At 35.5% G+C, this 10,885-nt stretch overlaps 1 protein-coding gene across 1 annotated transcript; it reads left to right on the top strand.

The window, feature by feature from the left end:
• Nucleotides 1-448: 448 nt before the first annotated feature.
• On the top strand, nt 449-9,307 carry LOC127617891 (inorganic pyrophosphatase-like). Its single transcript, XM_052090032.1, has 11 exons — nt 449-568; nt 1,480-1,544; nt 1,719-1,772; nt 2,060-2,179; nt 7,248-7,334; nt 7,448-7,574; nt 7,665-7,792; nt 7,903-7,988; nt 8,442-8,517; nt 8,739-8,778; nt 8,929-9,307. The coding sequence occupies exons 1-11, from the start codon at nt 508-510 to the stop codon at nt 8,958-8,960; spliced, it is 876 nt and encodes a 291-aa protein (XP_051945992.1). The 5' UTR covers nt 449-507; the 3' UTR covers nt 8,961-9,307.
• The last annotated feature ends 1,578 nt before the right edge of the window (nt 9,308-10,885 follow it).

Raw genomic sequence — 10,885 nt, forward strand, 5'->3', positions numbered from 1 at the left:
TTAGTCTCATCTAACTCTTTACAATGTATAATTATCAACTATGAATATTGTTTTCTTCTTCTTTTTTCAATAAATTTTTGATTGTTTGGATCTCAGTTCATTTCAGATCTTTCTTAAGTTCCTTAATCAGTACTTTAATACAGGTGTGAAAAAGAGAGAAATAAATGTGTCACTTTCGTTAAACCTTTTTTTTTTAATGTGACTTATTAGAAGACTGCACAGCATAAAAATAGTGTAACCTAAAATTCTGAAATTATATTTGGTTCTTTGATGAAAATAATTGTTTTAATTTATGATAAATTCTTATAGTTATTATTGTTATGTGATATTCAAATATGCAATAACTGTTTTATTACGGTGAAGTAATAAAAAGAAGTACGATATTAGAAGATTATCTTTATAGTCCATTCACTTCAAATCTCTCGTCTATGCGCATGCGTGATCTCCACCATCGCGTCGCCTGCTGAACTTCTACACAGCCTACCGGGAATCTGTACACAGCACAACATGAGCTTCACCGTTGAAGAAAGAGGAAACCTTAACACCTTGAGCTACAGGGTGTTTTTCAGTAAGTATCAATTATAATCTTCAGGGTTTATCGAAGATATGTTTGTACAGCCAGGGCTGTTCATTGATTTGAGATTAAAGGGGTTGAGTCGCAAGTACCACGTGTCGCTTTTCTTCGCGTCATTATTACATTAGCTAAAGCTTTACCAAATCCAAAGAATTCGTAAATTCGAAACATTTAGTGATAACGTTAATTACATAATTCAGCCCCAAAATCTTCAGATATGTGGCTATTAATCGTTGACTTTTACTTAATTCTGTTCTATCTTAAAATGAAATACACCTTTCATGCCGGGGACAATGCAATCTGAAAGCAAGTTAGCTACAGAGAGAGCTTTACTATTTATTACTTTTAGCCTACCAGTGCAACATTTATCGAACGATATTATTTTGTATTGATGTTATTACCCAAAGCCCAATACGTGTAAATGAAGGAGGGGCTAATGCATACGTGTTCACTCGTTTCATCATTCGATACGGATATCGTTACTTTCACATTTAACTTTAACATTTTCTGTTCTTACTATAATTCTGATGTTGTTATCGAGTCTCATTATCTAAAACAACCTCTTTCTTTTCAGGTACATGAAATGTACATTTTAAAATATATTTCCTCTCAATTGAACGTTTTTTGTTTTTGCCACTTGAATATAGACATTTCAGTTTAGTACTAGCATGACGTAACCTATTCCCTTCTGATAAATAACATGATTATCAAATGTGCACACTGAAAAAATTAGAGGGAGATCCCTAACATCTTTTTCTCATTGACAAATGGGACACCAAAGACAGGTGCACAACTTTGTAGGTGTTCAGTTGTACCACTTTGAAACACACTGCTGTAAAACATTTATTTGGACTGAGAAATGTTGATATGTAATTCAAATGTAATTTAAATTTTTTTTTTTATAGAGAATTCAGATGGAAAGTACATTTCACCATTCCATGACATACCTATGTGTGCAGATGAAGCTCAGGTACAGTATCTCGATTCACAATATTTGTATTTCACCCTCTCAACATAGTGCCATCTGAAATCATTCAATACTTTGAACTGCTCTGTTATGATACCTGTGTTTAACGTTCACAAAAATACATATTTTTAGTGAAGCAACACATTTTGCTTTTTTTTTTTTTTTTTTGCTCTACAGACAATTTTCCACATGGTTGTTGAGGTACCAAGATGGACAAATGCAAAAATGGAGGTATGTGCAATCATGATTCAACAGATTGCATGAAATCTCATTTGTTCTGTGATGTTGTTGAGACATACTGTACACTACTTGCAGTGTAATAAAATAGAATGGAGGACTGAGATTTAAACGTACTATGTAAATACAAGACCTTTAACCTACATTTAAGATGGGCTGTGTATTGACATTCATGTAAAAATGACTAATCAGACAGTTGGTGTCTGCAGGAATATACTGTATATAATTTAATGTATAACATTGGATGTTTATAATGTAATTAATTATGGTTTACATTTCAGATTGCTACAAAAGACCCTCTGAACCCAATTAAGCAAGATGTAAAGAAGGGAAATTTGCGCTATGTGGCTAATGTTTTCCCACACAAAGGCTACATTTGGAATTATGGAGCAATTCCTCAAGTAAGATAAATAAATCAGCATGTTTAAAACACAGACACACTCAGATCTCCAAGTGTATTGTTATCTATATTTGTGTAGTGAACATAAGATCTAAAACAGACTGAGAATTTTAGTACAGACTGACAGCTTCAGTCTCTGGAAGCAGAGCTATTAGTGTATTGTAGTGGTGGGCTAATTTATATTGCTGATCCGATAAATTGGCTGATTGGTATTTTCAAATTATTGGCATCGGTCAATAAATTTCCCTTTTTGGTCAAAGTTTTGCAAGTCAAGATGGTGCCGAGAGCTGCCTGCTTTGCACGTGAAAAAGCAATCTGGATGTGTGAATGATTGTTAATTTGTTGTTACTTGCCATTGTGTTGCCACTAGGGCTGGGACAACGCGACGTCGACGCAAAAAATACGTCAACGCAAAATATGCGCGTCGATTCGTCGGACCCAAAACAAAGATGGCGGCGCCGGCGAGTAGTAGCAACACGAGTGGCTCCTCAGACTATCAGCAGTGCAAGGCGGCATGCACTCGTTCCTCTAAAGTATGGGAATTCTTTAATTTAAAAGGAAACAATTCCGTGATATGTCGTCTTTGCAAAATGGAGATGGCCTTCCATTCTAGCACCACGGCAATGCACCAGCATCTGAAGAGGCGCCACCCGGAAGCAGCTGCAGATGACAGAGCACCGTAAGTTTTTTTCAACTCCCCACTTTGCACTCGATGTTGGAGTAGGCTATAATACGTTGTCGACACCTAAAGTTTTCGCTTATAGCTATGAATGTCGTGAAAAATACATAGAGGACACTGACTATGCGCTGACAGACAGGACCAAGCAGGTAACATTTAATAAAGTATCAACTTTCAAATTTGGTCATTCAAAGAAAATTAAACCATAAATAGGCCTACTATTTTGTGGCTCTTTAATGTGTCGTGACAGATTGCCTCAGTTAAAGCTGCTCGTGAACCGATCATCTTTTCCTTGGTTAATTTATAGCATCAAATAGGCTAAACATGAATGTAGCCTACATCAGAAGCACTGTTGTTTTAACCGCGGAAAGATGTCAGTACAGTAGCCTACAATCCATTATTCAAATTCAAATCCACCGACGTTAATCTTCTCTCTCCTGACTACTTTGTCGGACAAAAATGGCGTATTATGATTGATTGATCAGATCGCCAGTCAATCAAACTCCCCGCAAATGTTTTTTTTTTTTTTTTTTTTTACATTTTATACACCCCCATCCCCGATGAATTCGAAATCGAATCGGACTGAAAAATGAATCGTTAGATTAATCGATGCATCGAAAAATGAATGATAAAAAAATAATCGTTTATCCCAGCCCTAGTTGCCACAATAATAGACTGGTGTGCAACAAAGTCTCATTCAAGCAGTCACAAGCTCTGAGTAGACCTGCGTGAGCTCATGTGACATGTGTAGAGTGCTCGTGCGTTTCATTCTCCCTAGCTCTCCTCAACGCTTCCCTGTAACTTTTAACTACAGTGCTGTGAAAAAGTATTTGCCCCTTCCTGATTTCTTCTATTTTTGTGTATTTTTCTTTTTTTTTTTATCTAACATAAAACAAAGGCAATCTGAGTAAACACAAAATACAGTTTTTAAATAATAATGTTATTTATTGAAGCAAAAAAGTTATTCAATACCAACTGGGCCTGTGTGAAAAAGTAATTGCCTTTAGTTACTAAATCTCCAAACCTATGAAACTGCATTCATAATTCACTATGCCAATTTTGAAAGAAATTCCAGAAATGATGAGGAAAGGGTGATTGAATTATATCAGTCTGGGAAGGGTTACCAAGCTATTTCAAAGACTCTGGGACTCCAAAGAACCACAGTGATCATTATCTCCAAATGGAGAAAACTTGGCACAGTAGTGAACCTTCCCTGAAGTGACCAACCTTCCAAAATTCCTCCAAGAGCACAGCAATCATCCAAGAAGTCACAAAAAAGCCAAGGAAAACATCCAAGGAACTGCAGGCACTCTCGCATCATTAAAGATCACTGTTCATGACTCCACTATCAGAAAGTCACTGGCCAAAAATGCCACCCATAGAAGAGTAGTGAGGTGAAAACCACTGCTAACCCAGAAGAACATTAAGTCACGCAAAACACACCTTGATGATCCTCAAAACCTTTGGGAGAATGTTCTGTGGACTGATGAGTTGAAAGTTGAACTGTTTGAAAGACAGGGGTCCTGTTACTTCTGGTGTAAATCAAACACAGAAGAACATCATACCTAAGATCAAGCATGGTGGTGGTAGTGTGATGGTCACACTTCCACCACCTAACAATTTAGATCTAAAACGATTTAGTATGAAAAATACACAAAATAGAAGAAATCAGTAATTTTTTTTATTTTTATTATTAAATCCATTTTTTATTATATAATCGGGGTTTAGAGCACAACATAGCACAGAGTCTGTGCTCTTAAAATTATTCAATTATCTGCTGCTGATTCAGGTAGTCATGCAGTTTTAGTTCTCCTTGACCTCAGTGCCGTATTTCACATCATAGATCACGACAAGACAGGTGGCAAGGATTCAGGGGTCTGCTATTATCTTAAAGATAGGACCAAGATAAATATTTTCTGTTGAACTAGAGAACTTCTCATCCTCCCTGGCTCCCATTACCTGTGGGGTACCCCAAGGCTCAATCTTGGGCCCAGTCTTATTTTATCTATACATGCTTCCTTTGGCCCAAATCTGTCAAAAGCATAACAGTTCATATAACTGTTATGCTGATGATACCCAGCTTTATCTTCTTTTAAACTCTGCATTATATACCCTTACCTGCTGTATGCACAAAAAGTGGATGGCAATGAATTTTCTTCACGTAAATTAATCAAAAACTTGTGATTGTGTTTGGTCCACCTGGCTCTACCAAACACATGATTAATGATTTAGGCTCGTGGAGTAATTTTTGACCCTGAATTAAAGCTTGATAAACACTTGATAAATCAGTTCTGTGGTCAGAGGTGGTTACTTTCAATTAAGGTACATTGTGAAATTCAAACCCTGTTTATCTTTTAAGGACATGGCAGTTGTTATACATGCTTTTATTTCTTCAAGATTAGATTACTGCAATTCATTGCTCTGTGGCATTTCTCATACTTCACTGTCACGTCTGCAGTTAGTCCAGAATGCTGACTGGGACAAAAAAAAAAAAAAAACACAACATATCTCCGGTGTTATCATCTCTTCATTGGCTTCCAGTCAAATGTAGGATTCAGTTTAAGATTTTATTATTTACGTTTAAGGAATTACATGGCATGGCTCCTCCCTATATTACTGATCTCCTTCAGCATCACATGCCTTCTAGACTAATAAGATCTTTGCAGAGTTTACTTTTAATAATCCCCAAGTCCTGTCTTCCACTACATATCAGGTCCTGTACATCAGTCAATGTTTTTGAAGACTAACCTTTTTTCACTTGCTTTTAACTGTGCTTAATATGGGTTGCTTATTTTATTAATTTTTTTTTTAATTTCTACATTGAGTATGTATATGATCTGTTTATGCTGTAATGTGAAGCACTTAGGTCAACATGTGTTGTTTTTAAATGTGCTATAGAAATAAAATGGATTGATTGAGGAAGGGGCAAATACTTTTTCACAGCACTCTATCTTGTCTAATGATCGCAATACAACTGTCATATACCATCTGCAAATATACAGATATTTCATGATAAATAAAAAAGATTGAATTCTCTAACGTACATTTTATCCACAAAAGATGCTCAAATCCAGTGATTTCCAGTGTGCTCAAAATAATAATAATAATTCAGTATTATGTTATAATAATTAACTTGTTTGGGTCCCAAGTTTTATAACAACATTCAACTGTTTTCCAAAAAGTGAGCGATGTTCATTGACAAACTATTGTTTTTATTATTATTTTTTAAATATAAGTTGGTAAATAATTGTTAAATATCATTATTATGTTCATTTAGTGAAAAACTGTGGAAAACAGTGCTTTGTTGTTTTTTTTTACAAGATTTTTACCTCATGCATTAAACATTTTAAGTATATTCAATAGGCTGAAAAATATATTTTTGTACATCTCTCAGCTCTATATGACTAAACGAACCAAGAGAAGCTGCAATCTACCATTTAAATCATAAATATAAACCTAAATGTTCTATTTTTATAAAGGTGACATTTTGAGTAAAAATAATGATAAAGAAAAGTTAATTACATTTTTAGCAATTTTCTGTACATGTCATTTACTGTCATATTACATTTTGTGAATTGTTTATCGGCATTACATCGGCCACCCTGCTCTCAAGATATCATTATCAGAAACTTTAGGTGATCTTTAGTGTTTTGTACATGAATTGGAGACTTTGATGTGTTGTAAATGACTTCTAAAAGAAAACCCATGCACACTTTCAATCTTGTTCTACCGAATTAGTACAATTCCTTACATTTATATAGTGCTTTTCTAGGCACTCAAAGCACTTTACATAGCATAGGATGATGGGACAGCCCACCAAACACCAGCTATTGGTGGGTAGGTGTAGCAGGGATGGAGATTAATACAAGGCCATGATGGATAGGCACCAATGGGGGAATTTGGCAAGGACACCAGGGGTTACACCCCTACTCATTAGGAGAGGTGTCCTGGGATTTTTAATGACCACAGAGAGAGTAAGGACCTCAGTTTAACATCTCATCCAAAGGACAGTGGCTTTTTACAGTATAGAGTCCCCGTCACTATACTGGGGCATTAGGACCCACACAGACCGTAGGGTGAGCATCCCCTGCTGGCCTCCCTAATACCACTTCCAGCAGCAACCTTGGTTGTCCCCAGGAGGTCTCCCATCCAGGTACTGGCAAGGCTCAACCCTGCTTAGCTTTAGTGGGCAACCAGGCAAGAGCTGCAGGGTGATATGGCTGCTTTCATGTGTATATACAATTATGCAGATTTTCTTTAATTTCATGTGAAGTAAATGTATCCTTCACAGTTCAGTTCCTTGAGTGTCCTTGGTTGAGACAGTTAGCACCTCAACTAAGAATATGATGTGAATTGCATATGCCATTGTGCCATTTTTCTTTTCTGACAGACTTGGGAAGACCCTGGTCACAAAGACAATGACACAGGGTGTTGTGGTGACAATGACCCAATTGATGTCTGTGAAATTGGTAGCAAGGTATTTATACTTTTTTCTTCTATTTCTGTGAAATAGTGCCTCATTTATTATTAAGTTGAAACTTGCAGTTATATTCTGATTTGGATAAACCCTATAATGCTTGATCTTTTCAGGTGTGTACTCGTGGAGATGTTATCAAAGTGAAAGTCCTGGGTGTTTTAGCAATGATTGATGAAGGCGAAACTGATTGGAAAGTCATCGCAATCAATGTTGATGACCCTGAGGCAAAGGACTTGAACAGTAAGTACTTAAGGAAACTCATTGCTTTCCAGTTGACCCAGAAGAGTGACAAATGTTTGATTGTTTTCATTTCTCTGATGTGAAATATAGATATTAGTGACGTAAGGCGACTTAAGCCAGGCTACCTTGAGGCAACAGTGGACTGGTTTAGGAGGTACAAGGTACCTGATGGGAAACCTGAAAACCAGTTTGCATTCAATGGAGAGTTCAAAGACAAGGTATGTAAGTTCGATAGATTCATCTAATAAATGAAAGTTCTTTTGAACACATTTCTAATACTCCCATAAAATTTTACATTACTGTAAATGTGCTGGCACCTTTATTCCAGGATTTTGCCATTGAGACAATCAAAGCCACCCATGGCTTCTGGAAAGCACTTATCTCACAACAAACCAATGCTGGAGAACTAAACTGGTAAGGGAGTTTCTTCAGCAGTCTTAGTGATATACAGTACATGCATATTAAAGAATGCAGCACACCACCTGCGTTTGTGAGTTTTGCAAAGGGATTTGATATGACTTTTTTCCCTTTCATTCACACCAATAGAGACAAAAAATATAGGGAACATTCAGTTTGCCTGCGAGAACCAGTAATGGATTCAGAATTATTGAAATTATCGTCTTGCAACATAAACATTCGTGCACTATTTGTGTATTATTCCTCTTTTGTAAGTCGCTTTGAATAAAAGCAGCTGCCAAATTAATAAATGAAAATGGACTAATTTTGTTCAAATGTAATTTTTTATTAAATCAAACAAGTTATTGGCCACTATTCAAATGGCACAAACTCTCCTATGATGAAAGCAGCATTTTATTTCTTCTTCACTAATCAATGAGTCATTTTGCTTTTTTCTCTTTCACTGTGCAGCAAGAATACATGTGTCTCAGGGGGTGATAGTCCATTCTGCTGTTCAGCAGATGAAGCCAAAGGAGTTGTTGATGGTGTAAGAATTTTCTTTTTGCTTTGTATTGCCTAGATTTTATTCCCTGTTTTTAACTTGTTTAAGGTATCACTATAAAATGTGTTTATAGGGTACCATATGTCTATTAAGGCTTCACTAGTGTGGCAACAAACATATTCTGACATCCTCGCAGAGTGGTCCTTATATTTGGTTATTTCTCTACATGATATCACAAAATATCTGTTCTATCTTTACCTTTTCAGTCATGCACGTGTGGAGATGCCAGTCCAATTCCTAGCTCAGGTTTGGTTTTGACATTTTTTGCATTTTAAACATCATATCTCTTATCTGATGTTTTATAAAAACCTTAACAGTATTTTAATTTAGATATTTGTTGTCCTTTCACTTTACAAATGAATATTATAATTTTTTCTTTGAATTTATCTTTTACAGTTGACAAATGGTTTTATTATGCGAAGAACTGAACAACACAACATTGTGGATGGACCCGTCTGATCACAAGTTTAGAATATGCATGTTAATATCTGTGTAGAATAATGGATATTTTAGAAAAAAAAAATTTTCTGGGGATGAATCTCACAAAACCATTATGAAGTGCTAACCAGTGTCTTAATAATTTAAGTTTTGTGTTTGGGTAAGCTTGGATATTCTGTGTAACAGATACTAATGTTAGCAAACAGTCTTGTAAAACTCAGGTACTGTAGGATTATGAACAATTGCTTAAATAAAGCTTTTCTGATATGATACTGATTTATCAAATACTAATATGTTAAAGGTTGACGAAAATAAAAATTCTGTCATTATTTACTTACCCTAATTTTGTCCTAATTTATTTTACCCACATGACTTTCTTCTGTGGAACACTAAGGGAGATATTTTAAAGAATGTTTCTGTTCATTGGTTTCAGTACCATAGCAGTTGAAAGTTCTTCTCTTTAAAGCTTAAAAAAGCACCCAAATGTGTTATAAAACTTGTGCGTCATATGCCAAGCCTTCTGAATCACTTTGTATGATGAACAGATGGTAATTTAAGTCCTTAATCACAATCAAATCATTGATGAAATTCTGTAAACAACACAAATCACATATGGTGACATGTCACATAACATCAAAACTCTTTGATTCCCAGTCACTAGCTGGTGTCCATCCACATATATTTATGCACATTTTGGGATTTTGTATAAAAACTGTTGGGTGGAAACATCAAGATGCGAATAAAATCTCCAAAATGTGCATTACAAAAAAAACAAAAAACTGATCTGCTTGCTTGATGTGGATACAATTTTTATTTAATATGAAGAAATGCACAAACTATGATGAAAACACCTTTTTAGGAAACACTTTTTTCAAAAGAGTCGTGTGACTGAATTATTTATTCATAACTGGACTAACTAGCAGACCAATCATAGCATCTGAAATGTTCCTCTGGTCATCCTGAAATAATGGTGTCCTGAAAAAATCCAAAGGCTGCAAAAAGTTTACAGATCAAATAAGTCGAATACATAGTTGAACTGCACAGAAGAGCAAGTTTACTGACTCTTTTGAAAAATATCTTAGATCGGCACGGTAAAGTCATAAGGATGGAGGAATGCACGCACCCCAGAACTGTGTGACGCGCTGTCGCTCCCAGACATGAGACAAGTTCTTTACAGTGTTTGCCTGCATGTTCTAAACAGCAAATATTTTATTAATAAAAAGTCGAAGTGGCTTTCATTTATCTGGAAGAGACTATTTTGTTCCTTTGAACACATGGGATGGAAACAAGGCTTTATTTGCACATTGTTTTGTTTTTTGCATAAATTCTCATCTTGGATTGAAATATTGCAACTTTCAACTGGTATTGTATTGAAATCAGCTAACAGAACATCCTTTAAAATATCTCTGTGTTTCACAGAAGAAAGTCAGTCAGATTGGGTGAGTAAATGATAACAGGGGTTTCAATTTTGAGTGAACTATTCCTTTAATAGCTTTGCAGGGCTCTAGGAGTCTACTAATAAAAAATTTGAGAATAGTACATTCCTTTATAAAATAATAATAATGTATTAAATGCAATACTTAAAGGGTTAGTTCACCCCAAAATTTACATTTTTAAGCTCCAAAATCCACATAAGGGCAAGATAAAAGTACTCCATCTGACTCTAGTGGTTAAATCAATATCTTCTAAAGCGATATGTTAGGTATAGGTGAGAAACAGATCAATATTTAAGTCCTTTTTCTGTTTTTAGTGGTTCACATTCGTTGTGCATATCGGAGGAGAATTTGACGTAAAAAATTACGTAAATATTGATGTTTCTCACTAACACTGTATCATATCGTGTCCGAACACATTGATTTAACCACCGGAGCGGATGCTCCCTTTATGTGGATTTTGGAGCTTCAAAATTCTGGCA

Source organism: Xyrauchen texanus, chromosome 24, assembly GCF_025860055.1.
Source record: "Xyrauchen texanus isolate HMW12.3.18 chromosome 24, RBS_HiC_50CHRs, whole genome shotgun sequence".
Classification (NCBI taxonomy): domain Eukaryota; kingdom Metazoa; phylum Chordata; class Actinopteri; order Cypriniformes; family Catostomidae; genus Xyrauchen; species Xyrauchen texanus.

Bases quoted from the DNA above. Each gene is read 5' to 3' on its own strand.
- LOC127617891 (XM_052090032.1), top strand. From the start codon at position 508: ATGAGCTTCACCGTTGAAGAAAGAGGAAACCTTAACACCTTGAGCTAC. The intron at 569-1,479 runs GTAAGTATCAAT...TTTTTTTTATAG, and splicing joins GAGCTACAGGGTGTTTTTCA to AGAATTCAGATGGAAAGTAC. The intron at 2,180-7,247 runs GTAAGATAAATA...CTTTTCTGACAG, and splicing joins ATTATGGAGCAATTCCTCAA to ACTTGGGAAGACCCTGGTCA.